General features: G+C 36.5%; 2 protein-coding genes across 3 annotated transcripts; both read right to left on the bottom strand.

Moving 5' to 3' along the window:
* Window positions 1–3,088: 3,088 nt before the first annotated feature.
* LOC108677664 lies at window positions 3,089–15,316 on the bottom strand. 2 transcript variants are annotated; one of them, XM_018165916.2, is made up of 9 exons: window positions 15,197–15,316; window positions 10,492–10,601; window positions 8,997–9,158; window positions 8,529–8,628; window positions 7,826–7,949; window positions 7,225–7,339; window positions 6,049–6,151; window positions 4,781–5,037; window positions 3,089–4,468 (listed from the first exon to the last, which is right to left on the bottom strand). In XM_018165916.2, exons 1-9 carry the CDS (start codon window positions 15,303–15,305, stop codon window positions 3,512–3,514), a joined length of 2,037 nt encoding a protein of 678 aa, XP_018021405.1. In that variant the 5' UTR covers window positions 15,306–15,316; the 3' UTR covers window positions 3,089–3,511. The 2 variants fall into 2 exon arrangements, with proteins under 2 accessions (XP_018021405.1, XP_018021406.1); XM_018165917.2 differs by lacking the exon at window positions 15,197–15,316 and adding an exon at window positions 15,003–15,113.
* Window positions 15,317–17,615: 2,299 nt separating this feature from the next.
* LOC108677655 (transient receptor potential channel pyrexia) lies at window positions 17,616–24,212 on the bottom strand. The gene is made up of 5 exons (XM_018165907.2): window positions 24,098–24,212; window positions 20,666–22,670; window positions 20,227–20,396; window positions 19,334–19,565; window positions 17,616–18,816 (listed from the first exon to the last, which is right to left on the bottom strand). Exons 2-5 carry the CDS (start codon window positions 22,646–22,648, stop codon window positions 18,247–18,249), a joined length of 2,955 nt encoding a protein of 984 aa, XP_018021396.1. The 5' UTR covers window positions 22,649–22,670; window positions 24,098–24,212; the 3' UTR covers window positions 17,616–18,246.
* Between the last annotated feature and the right edge of the window lie 1,722 nt (window positions 24,213–25,934).

Raw genomic sequence — 25,934 nt, 5'->3', positions numbered from 1 at the left:
CCAAGCCAACATGCCACTGCACCACCAATTGCAGGCTGTTTTGGCTGTAGGCTGCAGCCATTGCCAATTTATAATGCAGACCATCTAGGTAGGATCCAAACCTTGTCAAAAGCAGATTGTAAATCTATATACACAAGACATGACCAAACACACCTCAGAAGCAACTTTAGCTTTGGAGGTGTCTCTTTCTCTAACCAGAGCACAGGAGCAGAACATTGATAACATCCATACTTCCATAGTGTTACCTGACGTTGAAAACCACACTGGCTTCAGGCTTGGGAAGTTAGGGGCCATAGTGGCAAAGCAGAGAGTTTTTTAGACTCTCCTTCAAGTTCATTTTTGAGTCCTAAAAGTAGACCAGTAAAGTATCATGGATACCAGCATTATCTTACATAAAAAATTGGTTTAAAAAACTTGAGTAAATGAGGAAATTAAAAATGAATTGATTCTAAAAAATCTCTGGTTTGTCACTATAGTCTATGGTTGGGCCTAGGGAGAGAAGGGTGAAGGGACATACCTAAGTACCTAACTGATCTCAGTTGGCAGAATTTTCTCAAATGGAGCCTACGGAGGAATTGAGAGTGAGGAATCATAAGACACTTCAGTAAATTACCAAGTTTGGTAATTTACTGAATTACAAGCCCAGTTTGTAAAAGAATTAAACAACTCAATTGTGAAAAACGCAATAGTCGTAAAATTCTAGCGTGGCCTGGATTTACTGTCGGAAACTCACAATACAGACTATGCAATAATCATGGTGGAACCATAGTGACAAAGCAGAGAGTTTTTTAGACTCTCCCTCAAGTTCATTTTTGAGTCTTATAAGTAGACCAGTAAAGTATCATGGATACCAGCATTATCATACTTAAGAAATTGGTTTAAATCTTGAGTTTTGGGATTATTAAAAATGAACTGATTCCAAAAAAGCTCTGGTTTGCCACTATGGGTGGAACTACCTGGGGATAACTCAATTGCATCGATGGGGTGTGCAGCCGTAGACCAGCAAATTAACGCTCAAATCAGCCCTGGAGGCGGCAGAGCCAACATCAACCATCTAAATGCTATAGATATTGTCATCCTGGCACCTAAGCAGCTGTAGTCAATTGACCTATCTCAGTCTCACCACACGAACTTTAAACCAACACTTCTTCAGCACAAAAGCTGCTAGGTACTCTACACAGTTAACGGTCAATACGTTGTTCTCAAATGCTTTATAACCCATACCATCCTTGAATTTGATACTAAATTACTAATACGTAAACACGGAACATTAACCCCGCGTCACTGTTTCCGTATTACTATCCCCCAGCATCTTCTTCCCCCACACTTACCCCGAGTCCCCGACTCTCCACCATTATCGCATGGCTAACTGGAGGCTTTTCTCGCAGACCTCTGATGCTTATCCGAATTAGGTTAGGTTACAACTCGTATAGATCCTCTTTTCATAGCGTAATGCAGTCAAGTGAGCAGAAACTAAGATAAGCCGTCCGAGTCCGACAGTCGGTGAAAAAAAGCGGGAAGACGGGGTAAGCGTGGAGGTAGAGTTATAATAGCGGTTTCAGCGTTATTAGGCCGTAGGCCTGTCGCCGATTCTTAACATCGCAGAACATTCACAGCATTTTGCGGTCTCGAACTCGCAACTTACTGCTACAATTCTGCAATGCTTAACCGCCCGGCCTCCTTGCCGATTCTGACCAGAAACTGGCGCACAGAGCTGGGATCGAACCCGCGCCTCCATGGTTGAACTATAAATCTACTAGTTCAACCATGCGCGCCTCTCTGCACCAATCTTGGTACTCTGAACTTTAACCACTGGGCCACCCTGCCCAGTTATGCTGGGGGAAAACAGCTGTGACGAACGGACGGGCTGGAGTGCGGCTTGTGTATCAACAGCGGTATGGCGTAGGGAGTTGCTAACCGAAAATCGTGAGGAGGTTAGACGACATGGGATAGAACTGTTGGGCGGTTTTAAATACGGCGTAGAGCGATTGTATTGGTGGCTTACTTCTCATTAGCTCGCTGGTTAATTTCCACGAAGGGGATTTGTACCTTTGGCTTTTAACATATAATCCCTTAGTCTACTCTGCCCTTAAGCAGGCTTACGCACGGAAAGGAGGATGAAATATATGCTGGTCTTGGGCAATGCTGGCCCCTGGCATGCATCCCCATCGATGTTGGTTAGCCTCTAGTAATCGCAATTCTGGTAGAAGTTTAGATTATCTAATAATACTTGGTGTGAATTCCAGCCAATTCAATTCCTCTTTATATTTGAAATTCTGTTTCACATAAAGGACTATCTGTCAATATCAGACGCTCGACAGTCAACAAGTCTTAGATTAGAAACAACCATAGGCATAAGGTTAAGATTTTTCTAATCCTGAAGCAGCTACAGCGTTTATTAGGCCGTAGGCCTGTCGCCAATTCTTAACATCGTAGAATATCTACAGCTTGTTACGGCCTCGAACACACGCTCCCCCAAGTCTGCTTTGCTTAAACCGCCCGGCCTCCTTGCCGATGCTAACTAGGAACTGGCGCACACACCTGGGATCGAACCCGCACCACTCTGCTCCAATCCTGGTTCTCTGAACTTCAAAGTTTAACTACTGGGCTTATGTTTAGTTTACGGTGAATCAGAAATTTTTCAATTTAAGCAGTTTATTGGGAATCTGAGGAAAGTTCTGCTTATTCACGATTATAACTCAAGAAAACAGTAAAGTTTTTCTATCTTGGTCACTACATTCCGCGTGAATCAATTTATCATTCTTTAACCAATTATTACTTCATTATTCAATGTATAAAGCTTGTATAATAATTGCAAGTCTCAACACGTTAAACACAGATCCTACTTCATTTACGCGACTGAGATTACTGGATCCTAGCGAAGAAAGGCAATTACAGGCTAGTAAAGAATAACAAAGCTAGAATTTTTACGGTACATTGTGTTCAAGATAAGGCACGACTGTAGCGTTCAGTACAGTTGCAAATGTACAGGAAGAAATATTATCTACAGAAATTTGAAAATAAAGCGCCGAGAGTACGAGTAACAGATGAGACTACATATTTTTACAAAAAAATACAGGAACAACAATCCTAAATTCAGTACAATAACAACAGTAATTATATGTATATACGGAATTAGATCCATAAAAAAATAAATTAAATACATTTTGATACAATATAAGCTCTTAATTAACACGGGTGCAACATAAATAACACCAACCTATTGTACTATCATAGTCTCCATTCAACAATTATGAAGTCTTCTGACCAAATTTGACAGGCACAGTTGTCATTTCATTTGTATGCTCACAGAACAGATATATACGACAAATAATCGGCTGTTGGCCAGAAAAAATTAACGCACAATCGAAGAAAAATCCAGAGAAACAACCTTCAATAAACAGAAATGTATATTCATTTCAGAACAACAAATTTGAAGTGCAAATATATTTAACTTTTAAACATACCGGTATATAACCAAAAGAGAGCACTATAAGGCGAAAAATAATTGTTAGCTTTCTTCCCATACTTGTGAAAAGTGGACTTCGCCATCCCCACCAAAACTATTGGCCGAGTCTTCACCTTCAGGCATTTCCGAAATTTCAAAAGCAGTTTCAATTTCCACGACCAAATTGTCAGGATCCTCTCCTTCCTCGTCAACGCTGTTGCTCACGGCACCGTCGCACTCCACTTCAATGAATTCCATCTCGTTCACTTCGATTTGCTCTTCTTTAGGGACGCATTCTCCGTTTTCAAGATCGAGGTGTTCTTCAAACACCACTCCGTCCTCTAAAACCACTGTTTGCTGCACTATATCATCATCTGAGCCGATCAAATGCGTTTCGTTATTAATTTCAGAGTCAATACTTTTCCGTTTCTGACGAGGACTATCCTCTTTATTGTTCGTACCATTCAGAGCAGGTGTCAGTATATCTCGTCTGTTAACAGACAAATTATTGGAGCTATTGTCACCGTTCTTCAACTGGTATCTTGGTCTTTTTATTGATCTACCTTTAACAAGAGAATTATTTATAATAGGTTTTGATCCCACAAGACCGATTGAACAAAGTTCGCCATCGTCTTCAACAGCAGTGAACTCGACCGTCAACTCTGGCTTGTGATCAACAGCACTCACAGGAGACACCGTTCCCTGAGGAACTGCAACATAATCCGTAGTCACGAATTCAGGACTAAGTTCTACGAATTGTTCACGTTCGTCGAAGGCGAGTCGTGAGTCTACGAGAGGTTTACAGGTAAACTGAACGTTGTTGTCACTGCTGTTAAGAGCTTCACTGCAAGTCATGATGAATTGGGAGTTGTCATCAGGATTGATGTAGTGATACACAGTCTCGGTGGGAAGTAAGGGATCCTCGCGCTCGTTCTTCGAGTTCATGGAATTATTATCGCTGCTCGTGACGTTGCCGATGCCTACGTACATGTCTGTATCGCCTACGATATCATGCATCCTCTGTAAAATTAGAAATTTTGATACAATAGTCAAAGTTGCGCTCCATGACTAACCCACAATCACAGCGGTCCTTACTCATAACCTGTCCTCTCGTACTCCTCACTAATTGTCCTAAGAATATAACATAAAATATGCTAAGTTATGCATTTTAAAAATGTTAAGACTTATTTACTCTCAAAATAAATAATGAAATGTTACTGAAAAATGATGTCCAAAATAAAGGAAGAGATGGAAACTAACAAAGTAGTTTTTCTACAAATGTATTTTAAATTAAAGGGAAAGAGGAAACAAACAATGCAGAACTTTGCCCACCTCGAAATACTGCCACTGCGTGGGTTGCATGATGCCGCGATAGATCTTCGAGTAGACAACATACATGGTCTGCCATTTCCTCAGCACTTTCTTCCAGTCCACCATAAAGTTTTCCTCATTAAAAGTATCCGCAATTTCCCTGAATACGACGCGGTTCTTCAGCAGATGCTTATCTCGACGCTCCTTGACAGCCATCATTTCCTCCAGGAGCCACAAGGTGTTGTCGTGAGTCCAGAGGTCGTCGTCCTCAGTAGCCTCTACAGGTTATTATTGATTGTTAGAAATGTGGAAAATTAAATGGTATAATACATAAATATAATATATATATGTTTCAACTAGAAGTGCCTGTCACCTCAAAGACTGGTTGATGATCAGCAGCTATTTAGAATTTACGTCAGTTTTGGATAAATCTGGTGAAAAGGCCAGTTTTTAGGTCTCGAGGAGAAAAGTCTGATACATTACAAGAATTTGCGACAGGCCAAACTTGGCCAATTCTTTAGCGTCGTTGGAATTATTCTATACCACTATTCTATTACTCAATCAAAAAAAATTACGGAGGATAGGTTAAAGAGGATCGAATTGAATTCTCATGACCAACCGAAAAAGCGCTAAATTTTTAGCAATGATTTTCCAACATTCGGGACGTTTTCATTCTAAAATTTACTTATTGGAAGAGATTTGCAATTGATATCTTAGTATACAAACCAAACAGTTCGAATAATCTCGCCTATCCTTTCAACAAAGAGTAAAACTCTTTGTGCTAAAGGGTACCTAGTTATTTTTCCAACAAAATTTGAATGCTTAAGTAAATTCGAGCCTCTAGCAGCCTCCAAAGTACGAATCAAATTCTTAAAACTGCGGCTTAGGTCAAACTGTTATTCCTGCAAATGGCCAAACTGCAAACCAATTAACATTTAGATTATAAGCACTGCAGAACGATTGATAAACATTTGAGATCTCACAAAAAAGTTCATCAAGATGAGTAATGATGAGTAGGATGTGAAGTCTGTATGAATAAAATCGAAATAATCTTGACAACAAAATTTTGGGATATTAAAAAAATGTGGGCTACTTGCGAAGGAATGAAGTAACAAGGACAAATTATCCTGACCAAAATAATCAAGCTAAAATCAATGTGAAGGAGGAAAATGAGCATATTAAGACAAGCCATAAGAAAAGGACATAAAATGATGAAAAGTTTTCAATAAAAGATTAAAAAACACATGGATGGTAATGTGAAAAAGTAGGTCTATCGAACGACCACTTACTGTCTTCTGTGGTCTGATGAGGAGGTGACATAGAGAGATGGCTCGTCTCATCACAGTTCACTGGTTGCTGTGAGCTTGTTTTGTTCAGGATGTTGTCAATCATCTATAAAAAAAAAAATAAAAATTTACCAGTCAATTAAGATGGCTAACATATATAGTTTTTAGCAAGATGGTGACGTAATATACTCGTACATATATTAAAACTATGGAATAAGACAAATATTCAATGTATAGAATAGGACATATATTAAAACCATAGAATAGGACATATATCAAAACCATAGAATAGAGCATATATCAAAAGTATAGAATATGACATACTATGTACAAAACTATAGAATGGGACATATATCAAAACTATAGAATAGAGCATATATCAAAAGTATAGAATATGACATACTATGTACAAAACTATAGAATAGGACATATATCAAAACCATAGAATAGGGCATATATCAAAACTATAGAATAGAGCATATATCAAAACTATAGAATAAGACATAGTATATTAAAACTATAGAATGGGAGCTACATATATCAAAACTAGAGTATGGCATATATCAAAACTATAGAATAGGACAAATATTCATACTATGGACACAGGTAGGGTGATCAACAGGGTGAAATTCAGCTCATTCAATAGAGGTAATTAAGAATAAGTGAACATTGGATTTAAATTAAAACTTAGAACTGGCCGTTTCTTCTATCACTCAGGAGATTTCTTTAACACGTTGACTACGATTGCTTCATCTTTTACTGTTATTTCATTTTCTGTGCTTTTTTTTAAACAGGGTTGCCAGAGTGTCATTTTTTCCGGACAAATTCCGTGATTTAGTTTTTCTCAATAACATTGACCGGCTAAAATTTATGATAGGGGTACTTCCTAATTAAATTTTAAATACTGCAAAAAGAAAATAAATGGAATTTTTATAGCGGAACCTACAAATAAACTATTATATATTGAATTATCGGCCTTTTTTGTTCTCGGATTTGGCCGATTTTAGGCAACCTGAATTATTGACCACTACGTCCTGGAAAAATACATTTCGTGGTACGCATATGTACCAATACGTAGTTAACGTGTTAAGCTAATCGAGATACCAGGCTGGATTTCCTGAAATATATAAACCACAATTCTTAGAATTCCACCCTAGACTGTGAATCACCATGACTCACATCAAAAAGCTCCCACGCTACTTCGTTCCTTGGTTTGGAGAGATTCCTCTTGTAGGTCGTCATGAGGTTGTGCCATTTCTTCTGAATAACTTTCCAGTTAAAGTCCACGCCAATTCTGTAACAGAAATAACTCGCTGACGCAATTTCAATTTCCGTCAACAGGAACTAAAATAATAAAAAATAACTAGAATGGTGCACAAATTTCTTGTGGAATGCAACTGTTTGATTCAAAACTGGAATCATTGTAACGTAAAATGGTACTTAAAATATTTCAATTTGTTAACATGTCAATCACAAATACCAAGGAATAAAATCGTTGCGCCATCAGCTACAATAAATTTACCCACCAATTCCAAGGCACAACATTCCTCTGACATTTCATAGATATTCTAGAGATTTATCTAACAACTTCAGACATAAAATACATGTGAAAGTTCGTAGATAGGTAGTCTATGGGTTTATCCATCAATTTCTGTTAAAATATACCTCTGAAAGTTCGTAAATATTCTAGGGATTTATCCACTATCTTCAAGCATAGAATACCTCTGAAAGTTTATAAACATTCTATGGATTTATCCAGCAATTTTCAGTTATAAAATACCTCTGAAAGTTCGTAGATATTCTATGGAAGACACTACGGCGGCCCCTAGCGTCACCATCTTTGCACAGCTGCCTCATCTCGTCCAGCAAGAAAATGATTCTCTCATTGTTCCATAAGCGATCCTCTGGTGACGAACATCAATCATCACTATCATTATATTGAGATGACAACGTCGATTTGTAAGCATAGGATCATGTTGAAATGATGAAGCATAATTTCTATCATTTAAATAAATAATTAGCGACTCGCAAACTGTTATAATTTGAAGTGTGCAATATATGCACAAAAAATATTTCTCTGGGCGATAATAGAACAAATTAGTCAGAGCTTTCCAGTTGAAACTTGTTACCAGCAAAGAAGAATTCAAACGCTTAGAGCCACACTGGACTATCTTCATATTATCTATGTTTCTCATAAAATGCATCAACCTCAGAACATTGTATTTATTTCTTCAATGCAAGATAGAATGCAGGAGGTGACTTTATATACATGTATATAATTAGGCAAATAATTTTATAGCATTATGCAAGACTGACTTTGCATATAATTAGGAGAATAATAAAGTAATAGTAAACAGAATGCAAGAATGTGACAGATATGATTACAAAAATAAATGTACAAGAACAGAATAACTAATATAGGCGAGTCTTTACTTATGAAAATAAGTTTCAGGTCTCAGGGTAACTGTAATAGACTGTCTCACCAGTCTGGTCGTTGTAGTGCAGAGAATTCCTTTGTTTAGGATCCTTGCAGCCATTGAGTCCAACCCACACAGATGTGTTGCGTAGAATTACATCCATTTCCTGTACATAGAAGATTACTTAACCGCCGACTGATGGATAATTAAGGAGATTGATTACCCTCTGACTGATCGATACTAATCAAGAAGATTAATATTGACCACCAATTGATCCATCAAAAACGTTAATGGATGCCTAAGACAAGTGTCATAAGAGACATGGGTAAGTCATAAGTAATCCTTAAGATTAAATTACTTGAAAAATTTACTATTCAATATTTGAAGACAATTTAATGTAGTTTTGGACAATAATGTTGCTCCCCTTTTCTGAATGGGTAACTATAGCATGAATTTGTTAAAGAATTTATATTAAACTAATTCTGAGCTTGGAAATCAGTACCGCAAAATATTGACTTGAATCAAAATATTTACCTTGAAATATTCCCACTGGGGATCCTTCTTGGGTTTCTTGAGGTTTCGCCAGTAAGTTGACATAAGGTTTTGCCATTTTTTCTGCACTGCTTCCCACGAGATGTGGAAATTGGCTTCAGAGAACTTGCAGGCCAGTTCTTCATACACAGCCCTCTTCTTAATCTGCAAGAGTGAACTTTGAGTAAAGCTTCTTTTGAAATGAATATTTCAATTGCAAAAATAATTGAATAATTCAACAACAATTGGTCTAAAGCGCTCAACAATATATATATATATATATATATATATATATTGGTAGTGTAAGTATACATCAAATCCTAAAACCATGTAATGAGTGAAATCATAGTGACATTTCACAGTGAAGAACTGAAAAAGTTCTACTAAAAGTATCACAAGTAATTTAAAAGACAAAATTCTGATAATTGAATTATTAAAAATGTGTTGGAAGTTATTGGAAAATTCAAATTAAAGGAATGCAGCTTTGCATGGAAGATTTGTATCCTCAAAGATTTTATAACATGAATTAAATTTCAGAAATGAGCTCCTTGAGATACAGGATGAAACCTCATTGATGCTGGATGACAGCTCCAAAATCAATGTACATTACTCTCTACTTAAGTTATCACAAGAAAAATAAGGCATGAGAGAATATTCTTACTGAGGCTTCTGCATAACAATTTTATTCTAAAGTACTTGGTACCATCAAGTCATATTTACCATGCAATCATTTCATTCTTATATGCCTTTTTAAAGTTAACTTTGCCCATCAAAGAACTGGGGCCATACTTTCAAAACTGGCTAAGTGAACATAAGTACTTAGGCTCCATTTTTGTGTCTGTGATTGGTGAATTTTGTTTGAAAGGTCGTCAGTGATTGGCTGATGAAGTTATGATCTCTTAACTTTTTTGGAAAGTATGACCCCTGATTGCAAAGAAGGGCATTTGTGGTCAAAAAATTTGCATCTAAATAGAACTTTGAGATAAGCACACTGATAGGTGGCCAAGTGACTTCAAAACTCAAGTAAGATTTGAATTTTTTTAAATGTTGATATTGGCAGCATAAAAATGAACAGTGTTGAATCTCATTTTATTGGGTAGTGCCTAAGTGATAAATTGGCAATTAAAATACACAGCACAACTAGTAGGTACTTGAAACCAAAACAATATTTTCCAACATCTTATATCTTGGGCATTATAAGGCAACCAGGCCTGATTCTTTGTGGGTCTAAGCATCATAAGGGCAAGATAATGCAAAGATAAATAATTTTAGAACAATAGTTGCTTCACAGTTTCAATAAAAAAAATTATGACAATGAAGATACCTGTAACACTTGACTGGCACTACCCATCTGAACAATACTTTCTCAAAATGTTTTAGAGACAATTAGCATGACAAAATTGGATTATTTATTTAAAAACATTGAACAATACTAGTAAATTACAGAGTTAGGTAATGCACAGTAATTAATTGAAGAAATTGTATTCTAAATAAGAACCTGGTGCTTGTCTTCTCGGGTCTCAAACTGCAGCATTTCCTCCATGAGCCAGTGAGTGCTTTCTCTTGTCCATATTGGGCGTCGAGCAGCAAATTTTGCATGTTCATGGTCTGAAAGCAAAACAATTTATTATCATTGTGTTTAAATATGACTACTAATGTAAATTACTTTGATAAAATGTGGATTTAGCATCAACAATGCATTAAAAATTTAAAATGGCCCCTATTGCAATACAATAAAAATATTATCTGTATTGACTTGTGAGGATTTGTTAAAAATACGGGTCAGCATAAATTGTAAACTGTATTTTTGATTACAAGCAAATAAATTTCATATTAAACTTTTGCAGCTTTAATAGCATGAAATGAACATATTAAAACAAATCAGCAATTACCAAGGTAGAAAATTTAGAAGAAGTCACCCATAAATTGGATAAAAAAATGCCCTTGCCTCTGGCCAATTTGGTCAGATTGGTCTTTTTCCAATTAATGGAGTGAAAAATAAGAAAAACAATCCATTTCTATTTACAATATAAGAAAAACACTATTGAAGTGCCCATTTTTCCCAGCAATTTTAGGAAACTACTGTCCCATATTCCAAATTGAATCAATTAAAATGCACCAGATATACAAAACCTTCTGTTTGAAATGTTGCATTGAATCATAGTGGCAAACCAGAAATTTTTTAGAATCAGTTCATTTTTAATTTCCTCATTAACTCAAGATTTAAACCGCAATCTTATGCATGATAAATTCTAATGCTGGTATGAGTGGTATCCATGATACTTTGCTTGTCTATTTATAGGACTCAAAATTGAACTTGAGTCTAAAAAAACTCTCTGCTTTGCCACTATGCTAATTAAATAACTCCACCACGGGGGATGGTGAAACAATAACTGAATACGAGTAAATTGTGAGCTCCTAGTGGGCATGGGGCAAGTCAAAAAAATAGCGATTTATTAATATTATCTTTCTTTGGCTTTGCTAGCTAATAGCAAGGCAAATAACAATTAACAAGGGTAGAGTCTGTAGAGATTGAGATTCTCATTCTATTTATGTTAATTGATTTAGTTTTTCCTAATTTCAAGGCCTCAAAAAAGTTGAGATCCAACTCAATTATATATATATATATATTTTTTTTTAATTTAAATAAAGAAGTTCAGACTAAGATAGTAGAATGATGTATTACTCTCACTGTCTCACAGACTACAGTGAAAAATATCTATTGTCCAACTCAAATCTTACATAGCATTTTTAGGCAAATTAGAGATTGTGGTAATTCTGAACAGGCATGGAATATGTATTTGGGAAGCAGTGATTATTTGAGCCATGGTTTTATGGGTTTGCCAGCCTTGATTATATTTCTTTGAGCCATGAATTCCATATTTTGGCCGTGAAAAGCCATTTAAGAGTGGCAAACTTATTATTTACAAAGTCCCATGCATGATGCACATATTACCACACATCTCTAATTTTACACTAAAATAACTCACTAACATTTGTCTTCACTTAAGTGACAACTGAACAAGTGATAATGCAGTCTGACTGCTCTGACGTGACCACAACTACACGATCTTTAAGGAAATGTTTTGGTTGAGTTGTCGTTGTTATTACTTTCTGCCTGTTATATTGGCGGGAAGCAGGGAGGCAGTTTTAAGGTTAATAAAGTAAATATACTGCAGATTGTGGAAGTTGAAAATTTTATGAAACGACATGTTACGATGTTTGCGAATTGCAAACTGCAATTTTTTCAATCAATAAAAAAATATGACATTGGAGCAACGAAATTTCATATTTACTGAAATTATATGATATTAGAGCAGCAATATTTCAGAAAAAATATACATTTAAAAACTACTTTTTAAAGACAACACTTCCAAAGAATCCAGTATCTCCAATCTTACAGATGTACAATGAATTTCTCATCTAATTTTCGAAAATTAAAAAAATTACCTTTTAAATTTTTTGAATATATATAATTTTTTTTAATATATAAATTTCTTTTCAAAATTATTTATTCTGTTAATTGATTCGTGCATTGCCTCTGATTTCACACCAGTGTGCAAAATTTCAGATCAATTAGACAGGTAAAAGTGTGTCAAATATCAGTTATAAGATTTGTAGCTGACAAAATTATTTTTTCAATTTTTTTAATATTGAAAAACATTTTTTTTAATTCTTTTAAATCTTTTATTTTGACATTTGATTCATGCATTGTCTCCAACTTTACACAAGTGTGCAAAATTTCAGATCGATAGGATAAGTAGAAGTGTATTAAATTTTGATTACAAGATTTGTAGCAGACAGACAGACAGACAGACAGACAAGAAGTGAAGTTAAAGAGAAGTGTTGTAAAATTAAACCAATTTCTTAAGTATGATAATGCTGGTATCCAGGATAGGTACTTTACTGGTCTACTTATAGGACTCAAAAATGAACTTGAGGGAGAGTCTAAAAAACTCTCTGCTTTGCCACTATGATGCTGCGTTTACCCTACTACTACCCATAGTGGCAAAGCAGAGAGTTTTTTAGACTCTTCTTCAAGTTCATTTTTGAGTCCTATATGTAGACCAGTTAAGTATCCTGGATACCTGCATCATTATACATAAAAAATTGGTTTAAATTGTGAGTAGGGTAAACGCGATATATTCCGACACATTAAGGACGCATCGAGAAATTAAAAACTATAAAAAAAACCGTATGCGTTACGCAAGTTCTGTTGCCTTCACATGACTCTCAAAACACTTCACTATGCGTCAGCAACAATGAAACGTCACAAAATGTTGCCATATTTATTAAAAAGCCTTTAGAATGGAAACCTACCAAATCCCTATATTCCGTCACTTTGTGTGGCAACATCCAACAAGTGGTGAGTCGTATTGCGTCAGCGCTTCAAATTTAACTGATACGTATTGCCGACATCCACGTGTTCAAATTCCGTTTGCTGTGTGAGCTGTATTGGGATACAAGTCATACAACACGGCTTTGAATTAGAACACTAACGAATATTGAACACTACTTAATTACGTTTTAATTAACAGCTATTAGGCTTTTAATTGAGCAAATTTCAATTTTTGTACAAAGCTTTGAACGATCTGTGTGTCCTATTCAAGTTGTGTCGGAATAAGTTTTCATGTGTCGAAATCAACATCTCAACTTAATCATCTATTAATTTATTTATGACTTGAAATCAGCGAATACAAGTATACTTAAAGGATTCCTAATATATTCACAGACGTATTTAAAAGTCTCAAACCATAATATTCTTCCTATAAAAACAGTTATTCACTATTTGATAGAGCCATGTCAACTGTCAAATTTGACACATTTTTTGATGATCTCACCACGTGGCATGCATTGTCTCTCTTTGGATCTCAATATTTTCCCACTAGGTCTAGATGGCCAAGACCTAGTGTTTTTGCAGTATTTCGACATGCAAATGTATGACGTCACCATTTCAACCATCAATGAACGCATCATTACGCATGGAACTAAAACAAAGCTTAATATAAAGGAAAAGCTGGAGAGGTGACGGAATTACCTACGATGTCGGAATATAGGGTAAACGCGGTATATTCCGACATCGTAGGTAATTCCGTCACTTCTCTAGTTTTTCCTTTATATTAAGCTTTGTTTTAGTTCCATCATCAATGTAGGGTAAACGCGGTATATTCCGACATCGTAGGTAATTCCGTCACTTCTCTAGTTTTTCCTTTATATTAAGCTTTGTTTTAGTTCCATGCGTTCATTGATGGTTGAAATGGTGACGTCATACATTTGCGTGTCGAAATACTGCAAAAACACTAGGTTAAGGCCATCTAGCGGGAAAATATTGAGATCCAAAGAGAGACAATGCATGCCACGTGGTGAGATCATCGAAAAATGTGTCAAATTTGACAGTTGACATTGAAGACTGAGAAATATATTAAATGCAAGAATTTCAATCTAAATGTGTCGGCAAGATCTTCTGAAGGCGAAAATTTGGCTACTGAAGCGTCGCCAAAGATCTTGCAATATTCATCCACTCTCTGCACAGTGGGCCTATATCAAAACTCAAAAGTAAAATTGTTGCATACAATAAGATAAATGACACGAAGTTTGTTTTAGCTGTACAAAAAGGGTACAATAATGTCTTAATTGTCTTTGCTATTAGCCTAGTTTCATATTTATTCCCAACTTCCCAAGCAACTTTATAGCCTAGCTATTAAAAATAATAATTGATTACCTAACCAAATTTATATATCAAACCTATTTGTTTCATTTTTCAAGTTTTGAAGTTCAACCCTTAAATTTGAGAATACAATTCACCTGATTTAGCCATAGCCCATATGTATTTAAAATTAACTCTTTTAAAGCCTTAGAAGTTAGAGTAGGACTCAAGTAGGCCTATGATCAAAATTAGGTAGCTACAATAAAATACCATACATACACATTTCATATATACTTAGCAAACCATAGCAAATCAATATTATAAGAACTTTTTATGATGCTGAGAATTACAATATCGCTTACTTTCTTGACTAACACAGCATATCACTGAATAATACTGATTTCCGAAGCGGCTTTCTCCAATTCAGCACTTGCGACACGGTATCGTTTAAGGTTGAGATAGGCTAACCTTATTCTTGTGCGTGAATTTTAAGTAACATGACAACAACACATTTTGCAAGTGTAGAAGAATAAAGTGCAAAATATATTTTGCTTACCGTTGATATTTTCACTTTCAACGAGATCCGCTTCAATTATTTCGGATTCTGCCCAATTTTGAGGCAAATTTGCATTAGATTTGTTTGCATCAAATTGAGATTCCGCCATTTTCGCGCATTACGGGTCCATGGTGAATATACAACGTCGTAAGTGCACCAAGGGACGAAAAAACATCATTACTGTAATCTAAAATCAACTGAACAAAATCGAACAAATATGTGAATACATATTACATGTATATGTCTGGTAATGAAAGATTTTACTGGATGATTTGGAATGAACTAAGTTATACTCTGATAATTTCATAGCTTCAGTACTCTAGAGAGGTGGAAGTCTGCAATTTATCGGAATTTATTTCATGCTTAGATTTTAGACTATTAAAGTACAGTTTTGTTTAAAATTGAGGTGTCATTTTCTGCAAAAAATATTTAAAATATAAAGGGGGAATAAAAATCGACGGACGGATTCAAACGTTCAGGTTATTTCTTTTCATGATGAATTACGCGTGTATATGGGCATTCATTCAAATTTGAGCATTTCCTAAAAGGCTTGAATGAATAAGATAATAGTAGAGAAGCAATGATAAATCATCGAGATCTTTAATGGTAATAAAAACAATGGAATTTGAGCCCATGTTTGCGTCATCGCGTCCATTTTCTCTACTTATAGAATAAAAAGATAATTTTAATGTTGCATACTTTTTAGCGCATTTTCTCATTTATGGAAAAAATGCACTATTGTGCTCGCCATGTCCGTCTGTCCGTGACCTCAAGTTTTCGTTGACGAGAAAATGCGCTCTCTGTCACTCACTGCAGTGAGTACTGAGTTATATTTTTTACGACTTTGAACGATTCCTTATACCACTACTTTTACTTTATTCTTTTATACGACTAGGAACTATAGCCCATTTTCAGATTTCAGTGAGAGCTGGCTTATACTCAAGCAAAATGCTACGATGACATTTTAAAACGTTTTACAATGGGCATTGTAAAAAATTCTGCAATGAAGTAATTCACGTAGATTTTCTTTGTGAAAAGTTGAGGAGCTAATTGCAATTTCGGAGCTACAATTGCACATAGGATGCAATAAGGGTTTTGAAACATTCACGCTCACCCAAAAAACCCATCTACACTAAGCGTAGATAACTTCAATATGGTACGTATAGCCTTTCTCATTGTGTGGATATTACAACCTTTTTTGATTGTATGGATATTGTATTTATTATCGATTGAATGTATATTTACTGTTTGTCTCCATGAGGGACCAGCAGGACTATAGTTCGTTGTCTCAACTGGAAAATTGTTCATAAAGACGTGTTTTCACGCTGCGGCTAGAACGTTGATGCGCGTTTGTGTAAGGATTGGGGCCCATACATATGCAATAAAGATAGGGCCCACACACACGTATCTAAAGCATGGGGCCCACACACACGTATCCAAAGCATAGGGCCCACACACGCGTATCCAAAGCATGGGGCCCACACACACGTATCCGAAGCATGCGGCCCACACACACGTGTCCAAAGCATGGGCCCACACACACGTGTCCAAAGCATGGGGCCCACACACACGTATCCGAAGCATGGGCCCACACACACGTGTCCAAAGCATGGGGCCCACACACACGTATCCGAAGCATGGGCCCACACACACGTATCCAACGTACCCGTAAAAATAGCCAAATACAGCAATGCACTTTCATAAAAACAACAAATTTGAAATAAAACAACAAAATTACTGCTCAGCAATATAACAAATTTAAACTATAAAACACTCCAATTCAACAATAAATTCAACAATAAAATTTAAATCCGAATTCGTTGTATATGAATGAGAGTTTCCTAGACGGCATGTGGTTTCCGCCTCAGCGTTACTATTTTTGGTTGGAAAAACCCATCACTAGTTGGGCATACCCAATACCGCGTACGACACGAGCCACCTAATGGCATGAGAGTAACACAACACTAGTCATCTAAATGGGCATACCCAACACGACACTAGTTACTAAAATAGGCATTGATAACACCACACTAGTCATCTAGATGGGCATACCCAACACGACACTAGTCACCTAAATAGGCATTGACAACACCACACTAGTCACATAGATGGGCAACCCAATACGACACTAGTCATCTAGATGAGCATGAGAGTAACACAACACTAGTCACCTATATAAGCGTTGGGAACACGACTCTAGTCGCCTAGTTTATTTTACAATGCATCGTCTAAATGTTGAAACAAATTATCATTGTGAATACTTATACTAGCTCTTGTGACTTATTTGTCATATACAGGGTGTTTCAGAATTAAGTAACCCTTTTAATTTGTTAATAAATAAAAAACTAAATAAAACAAGTTTCAACTTCATAACGTTCTTAGTTTTTTATTTATTAACAAATTAAAAGGGTTACTTAATTCTGAAACACCCTGTACAAATCTTTTTTCTTTTAGCGTATACAAAAATATGGTTTTTGTATTTATTAGATAAGAGAATCCAGCACTCGGGTATCTTAGATACCACCTCTACCATTTACTTCATATTGAGAGTAGTGTTGAGTCTATATATAATTTGGCACTGGTTCTTTACCAACAATCAAGTATCTTAGATACCATCATCACCATACACGTCATATTGAGCGTAGTGTTGAATTTATACACGCACACGTTGCTTGACGGTGGTTCATCACCACCAGTCGATTATATAGAATACCTTCATCACCATACACATCATTCATCACAGTTTGACATTGAGTGCATCACTTGACACGTTACTGAAGCATGAAGAACGTTATCGGGCACTTATATATATAGGTAGATAACGTAACGCAATAATGAATGCAACGCTAAACACGCACTGAGTTCCGAACCATTTTTCTGCAATCAAATTGTGCGTAACTAAAATTTGTGCAGGTTAAATACCTAATTCTATTAGGGCATCTATAACTAAATATCGAAATAGTATTTCTAACAAATTTATAAGGCCCCGTTTCCACTGTAATTTCAAGTAATCTGGTTTTATTTTAAACGAAGTAAATGAAAACCCAAAATTACACGTGAGCTTCAGAAAAGGCCGACTTTTTGCTTACGTTGCTATTTCTTCTGCTGCGAGGAGCGGCGCCGGACTGTGCATGGATATTTGCGGAAATCAAAATGGCTTGAATTTCCGATAATAATTGCCGGGCATCGTCGTTATCGACGCCAATTACGGCATTACTGCCAGGGAACAAACTTAAATTCCGGAACAAATTACTCCGTGAAGATTTCTTCAGTGTTAAATGCCGTCTTCTTGTAGAGATAAACGGATGAGAATCAGTCGGATAACAATCCCACTGACTGGAATCTGTCGAGTCATCAGAATCTTCATCTTCGGCGTCGTGCATAGAAACTCCGGGTATCGGGATGGCAGTTAGAGAAAAATCTGTCTTGGGTTTTGGCACGGGCATTTTTGCGATGACTGTATTGCCTCGAGACGTATTCCGGCGCTGCTTGAGAAGTCGGTCTCTTTTTTGCATCTCGAATTGCTTTTGGGCAATTTTGAGGCAAGCCCTGAGTAGGTTGTCGGGTAGGCGAGGCTCCCACTCGGGAGGTATGAATCCGTCCACAAAAGATTCGAAAATCTAGAAGTATTTTAGCAGTAAATTAAAAATCACTATAAGTAATATAGAGTTATGTTATAGAAACTTTAAAGCAATGAATCCGTTCATAGAAGACAATGAAATATATATTTTATTCAAAACAGTAAATGTTATCAACATCATTGGAACTTTTAATCAAACATTAGCGATAATAAAATATGTTCTTCGAACAGAACGGACGTATTCGATGTATTTATACCTCTACATTATCCAGTTTATACTTTATGAACAGTCAATTATTGTACTAAATGAAGTTCATAAATAAATGCACATTGCAATATAAATATCATTTAGCCAGTTAAACTGGATGATTGAAAAATTATATCGAGGCCTATAGAAGAGAAATTATAAAGCGATTCGTTAAACACTTGCCACCGTAGAAAATTCGGCGATGGTCATATTTTGTTTAAATAGCATATTCTATTTATGAGAACTTAGTTGAAAAAAATACAAAAAAACTCGCATATACGAGTACATAGATTTAATTGGCATCTCTTACTTTGTTCAATGCCCTCTTTGGAATGAAACTCTCGAGGAATTTATATGAAGTGGTGACCCAGCCTCTCTTCTTGTTAGGCAGGATGCTGATGATAGGTGAGTCACACAAGGCCTGTAAGCTGATGGAATTCTTCATGATATTCTTTATACATTTCGGCCACAGGTTACTCCGCACCACCTCTTCAAACTGAACCATAAGCTCCACTTGAGAGCACAACCGCATAACCTCAGACCTGCGACATAATGAATCACAGAAGAAACTATTAGTAATTATAGTAATGAATCATAGTATATATATCACTAATATATGGTATAGTAAAGTATAGCCTTATAGGTAGTATAGTACACAACATGAATCACAGAAGAAACTATTAGTAATTATAGTAATAAATCATAGTATATATATCACGAATATATATTATAGTAAAGTATAGGTAGTACAGTACATAATATAATATGATTAGGCAGAAGGTGCACTATAATGCACATACCATTGAAGACCAGAGAGTATTCATTTTTAAAACTTATGGATTTGGCGTTCATTATAAGTAAAAAAATTCTCTCTAGTCTTGAACGAACAGTGAATTATAGTATATAATTAAATTGCAAATAGCATATTATAATATGTAAGTACAGTATACATAGTCTAGTTTAGTTGTGTCCAAGTTGGAGACCGCAAGTCTGACCCATCGCCGATACAATATATATGTCCCACAATTTTAGCACTTAGCTGGGGCTTGCACCCGAAGTCACTGGAATCGTATGCATGCGCCAATTTTCTGGCTCTTAACTGCCCGGCCATACCCGGCCATAAAATCAAAGTCAGTTCTGCACGTTTGCAGACAAAAAACTTAATATTTAATCTATGAAATGTTTTTTTTTTCGACAACCAACCTTTTACGAATGGATGTGAGATCACTCACAGCCAGACCCACGAGAAGGTTCGACAAGATGATGTAGATCAGGAAGATGAAGAAGAGCAGAAGCAAAATGCCCAAAATTTCTGTACTTTTCTTGCCCTCTACAAACACAGCTTCGTAATCTAGTTCTCCTGTCATCATTACCTGCAAAAAAAAAGACACGGACAATTACGGTAATTCATAATTTAAGTTAGATATATGAAGGGTCGTAATCTTTGTTCAACAAGCGGTCAATTCTTATAAATCTGTTCAAGATTAATATTATGAGATAAACCTACGATAAAGAAAAATTTCCAATATTAATTACATTGGGTAAATATTATAATGTAATAGGAGACAATTATAGGACATTATTTATAACATCATTGCATATTTCATCATCATATTGTTATTTAACACGATTTTAGACTCACGAAGGTGGTTGAGAGGGAGACGAAGAGCGAGTAGAAGGTTTGGTAGGGACGCAGCAACACGTGAAACCCAAACGCAAATCCAATGAGCAGCAGCATGTACAGTCCTAGGAACTTTAAAACATTCGTGGCGACGGTCGAAAACATTACAACGTACACACCAAAAGTTGGGAACTGACCCAAAGAGAGTAGCAATGTAATCCAACCTCCGACTATTACGACAGCGGACATTTGCACCCACCAAACGTTTTCGCATGGACAAGGTTGGATGAGGAGGATAGGAATGAAAATCATTAGAATGATCATGAGTGCTTGATTGAAGCTAACCATACGACTCCAAGCGCAGTGGCTGATTTGTAGAATTTCACGTAATAATATAAGTACGTACATAACTGATAGTAGGATCCATGATACTAGTTTTTCGTGACCAGAATAAATAAGGGAAATGATGCAATAGTGCCAAGGAGTGTTGAGATCGTGAACATCAACACTCGCGTTCGCTTGCCCGGTCAAAGACAGGTTATAGGGTCCGTCAGAATAAACAACCGTTTCGTCAGAAGTATTAAAAGAACTAACAGTATTATTATTATAAGGAGAACAGTTGGTGACGGAAAAAACAAAAAACGTAATTGACCAGACAAATAAACAGCTAAGAATGAAGTTAGCAATGAAATACTTTCGTATTCGTAGCCATTTGAGATGCAGGAATGACCGGCACAGGGGATGACACAGGATGTGTTTGTTGCCAGAATGAGAGAGATAGTGCAACATGGAGACGTCGGTGAATGTTGTTAGAGCATCAGGTAAAACAATTGCATCGTTGGCTGACTTTTGACAAATGTCTGACACGTTGTTCAATTTTTCTTGTTCAATGAAACACCTCATATCGAATTCCAAAACCAAGTGAATGGAATTATCAACAGAAGTGTTGGTCGCTATGGAATGATTAAGAGTATAATTGAGCAAGCTTGGGAAAGCTTCGATCATTCTCCACATAGAAAAGCCACATGTTATTTTCGCTCCTTTGGCTACGAGCATTTGCACGATAGTGAGGTAGAAATCACGAGACGATCCTCTATTCCACCACATCGTCCTGGATAAAATTGTTGTCAATGGAGGGACATTATCACGGTCAGCTATGGACACAGATGCCCCGTTATTTAAAAGTATCTCTAGGCAGGCAATGTCGAATTCTTCGTTTACGTTTGCAGGTTTTCTTCCTACTAAAAGGTGCATGGGAGTCTGGCCGTTCTTATCAACGGCGTCAAGATTAGCGCCTCTTTTTATCAGAAAGGACACAGTCTCTAAAGACTGCGCTCCCATGACAGCATAGTGCAATGGAGTCAGCAATTCGTCATCTTTGGCGGAAACTGATCCTGATTTAGGATTGTTAAGCAGCAATTGAACAGCGGCTGTAATTCCCGACCGAGCTGCAAGATGTAAAGGCAAACGACCTTCATTGTCTTTAACCGAAGCGTTATTGCACCTTAGCAGTAACATCTTGACCACCTTCAAAATATCATCATTACTATCCTCCGTGACGCTTGAAGATGTAGTCAGCGCCCAATGCAACGCGTTTCTGCCTCGATTATCTGCAATTTCTACAGACGCTCCATTACAAATGAGCTCGCGTGCGATGTCTGGAAATCCTTCGTTAGCGGCCAGGTGTAAAGGAGTGACCCCGCTGTTATCCTGAATATTGCAGTTTGCATCATTCAGCACAAGGTATTGCAGTCCTTCTCTGAAATTCCCTTTCGCAGCGTAGTGTAATGCTGATCTGTTTCCTCGCACCGGTTCTTGGTAGTTGATGGTGAGTTCTTTGTCTACGAATATCCTTTTGAACGTATTCAAGTCCTTATCAGTCACGGCTTTGAGGAGCTTCGTGAAACAAGGGTGCTGTTGTTGATGATCCTCTGGGGATATGCAGGACACAGTTCTCTTCAGCAGCTGCATTTTGAGTGGCGGAGCTTGCCCACTTGCTGCCATTCTTTACCGTTGATGGCAGAAACTGTCGAAAAAAATTTTAAAAATACATTTTAAAAATACATTTTTATTCGAAATGTACATGTTGAATACGAATTTCATCACCATTAATCCTGCCAAGATCCTTGGATATAAACCATGGACGTTCTAAAACATCATCCAGTAGTACTCAGTTCGCTGTCCATCCGGTAATTCGAATCGCATCCGTGCATCTATTGTTCCTATGTGATAGACGCTGCATGAGTTTTATAAAAACAATAAATAGGTCCAATTTTTGTTGCAAACACAATGGTTTTTGATACAAAATAAAATAAATTAGTCCAAGCTGACATCCACCAAGTGATGAAGGCCATTCACGATCAAAGCTAATAAACTTCAAGATTAAAAAAAAAGGAAACTTGAGATGGCAAATTGGATTATAAGATTTGACTTAATTTACATCTCCGTGGCATATTATTAATGACCAATATTAAAACCTTATGTTTTAAATAGGGTATTCTACTAACACTAAGTTGGAAATACAATGGAAATCTCACTAGCTTAATTTATGCAAAGACAGTACACGTATTCCTTAAGCTTGAAACTGACAACTTAGTCAAATATCGCTGTAAATTGTCCTGCTGACCGATAAACTTACATTTTTTCGGCATGGATGTACTAGCAAAAGCGTAAGATTTGAGTTTCGATGTGTCCCTTACGAAACATGAACAGTTTGCTGATTTTGCATGTTATGCACTTATATATAATTCATAGAACTGTTTTTGTCCAGTAAATGTTAAAACCTACAGTTGCGCTAATGTGAACGCCGATTGAGCCACCGCTGCGCACATTCTATCGATAAAAACCAGCTTACATTGGCCACAAATTAACTCTAATGGATTGGGTACACAAAAAATTGTCAGAGCAAAATATTATTCTTCAATTAATTTGAAAGATATGTCGTTCTTGTTGAAGGGCGGCAACTAAATTACAGTGGCGTCTCACGTTTCGTTGCGGCCACGGATTGACCTTGGCAGACTTCAATTCCGAAACGACAGATCCGGTTCAGTTGTTGATCAGTATAATTACTCTCAGTTGCTCAAATTTATTTGGAATCTTTAGTTTAGAGAGCAATTCACCACATCACCAAATTAATTCTCGCGAGAGCACTTCTGCCGATAAATGGAAGCTCTATTAAAGGGTTTTACGTGACGTAATAATTACATCCGTTATGTTAACAGCCATGACGTATTGATAATAGACTTATAATGTATTTATAATAAGCAGAGTTGAAATCGGAAGAATGCATAGTAGAACCGAGTTCAGAAAACAAATAAATAACAAACTATAATTATCGATGTCTAATTGAGCAATTCATCTCTTGATAACAATCTCCATACAAATCACATACTTCGTTAATGAGTCATCATGATTTACGAACATAAAGTATAGCTTTCTACGAACCTGCCTTACCTTCTATTTTCCAGAAACTGACACGTGATTCTACTAGAATTACAAATGTGCACAACGTGCGCTCGCATAAACCAATGGCACTCAGCAGCTGTCAGAGCGTTTGGCACGTACCTACCCACACCACAGTCTGTTTGGTACTGAATGCTACGGCGGAAACGAACGTGGACTCTGGCGTGGAACGTTCTGACGAAAAATGTCTTGCAGTCAACCACCTTCCAACCGCAAGGGAATTCAAGGTTAGAAACCATGCCAATTTGTCGTGAAAAGTTACTTTATAGAAAACTATACATGGCTCAAACAGTGTGATTTTAGCTCACCATAATGTTCCCAACAATGGTGTAAGACTTGCCAGGCAGCAAGTCGAGATGATTGCGTTTATTATCATGTATACGGCGTAAATCTCAGGAATATCACTAATTGCACAATGTGAACGCAGGCATTCAGTAAGAACATATAAAAAGAGCTATAAAATGTGTGGCCATTAAATCTGTTCTCCAGTCACTGTACGTACGTAGGCATTGTGGATGCATTCGTACGACTAATAAACATAGAAATCTCATGCAAGCTTTTGTTATGAGAAAATATTCATTTTAATTATTCAATATCTGGGATATGCGCCCCGAAAGCCCCTACGGCGAAACTTATACATATATGCATACGTACTTGCGTATATGTACTTGCGGCATCAAAGCAACATTTTAAAAATTGTTTCCATAATTTCAAATGTCGGACACATTAAAAGAAAACCCGTAAATATTTGAAAATTTTGGTAGATATTGAACGAACACTCAAAGAATTTAATGAGATTAGTGGCTAAAAAGAGATACACTTTTTGCCTTCGTGAGAGGGTCATTCTCGCTGACCCAGTTTGGCTCGGCAAAAGGGCGTATCAGTGCTACGTCCGCTTTCAGCTGGCGCTGTGGTTGGGAAAGTGTCACTATTTGGACAATATGACTCGTTCATTTTACTTAGTGAATTAAAATATTGACGAATGGAGAAAATTCTAAAAAATAGTTAGCAGGATTAAATAAAAGGTGAAAAATATGCAAATTTATTGTTTGTAGGTAGTGCCTCATCCTAATCCAGTTTGCCGCTGTTGTGAAATTAATTTCTTATTAAGCAAAAACGACCGTTATTATTAAACTAGATGAAAAATGCATACAAATAATCATGCACTTACTTAACCAGCATATAATAGTGAAGTAGACAGAATAATATCATTAGTTATTATTTCAAAACATCTAATGGTTATTTATGTATATTATTGAAACGACAAGTTACAGCTCTAAATGAACTAATAAATGACATTCCTAGTCCTCCGATAAATAATGGTAAGTGAAGTTGCGCAGTATGACTTACATATAAAATGCACGAGTTGATGTTAATTAAAATTAAAAAGTACAAGGAATTATTTAATGCAGAAGCATTAATGCTCCTAATTATCACCTAATCTAATAATTAGATCATAAAAAAGAAACGCTTTAATTGAGAAAAACTGCCTAATTAAATTCATTGAGCAGTTTTATCAGTCAGCACTCAGCAGTGCAATTACCGTGATATTGAACTAAGTTCTCTACGGGAAAATAAGGACGAGATTACTAACAATATTTATCATTAATCAACTTGTTAACAAGCCAAGCACTGCGCCGACTGAGCATTGAGCATTGTAGAGATGGGGTCAAAGACTAGAAATGTTGAAAGCCAAGATCATCCTATCAAAATATCCTCTCAATAAAAATGCAACTATTTTCAGCGCATTTTCTCGTTTATGGAACAAATTAACTATTGTGCTCGCCATGTCCGTCCGTCCGTGACTTCACATTTTCGTCGACGAGAA

This window comes from Hyalella azteca, unplaced genomic scaffold, assembly GCF_000764305.2.
Source record: "Hyalella azteca isolate HAZT.00-mixed unplaced genomic scaffold, Hazt_2.0.2 contig4592, whole genome shotgun sequence".
Lineage (NCBI taxonomy): Eukaryota > Metazoa > Arthropoda > Malacostraca > Amphipoda > Hyalellidae > Hyalella > Hyalella azteca.
Note: the sequence above shows the minus strand (reverse complement) of the source record. Positions and strands in the feature narration are given on the sequence as shown.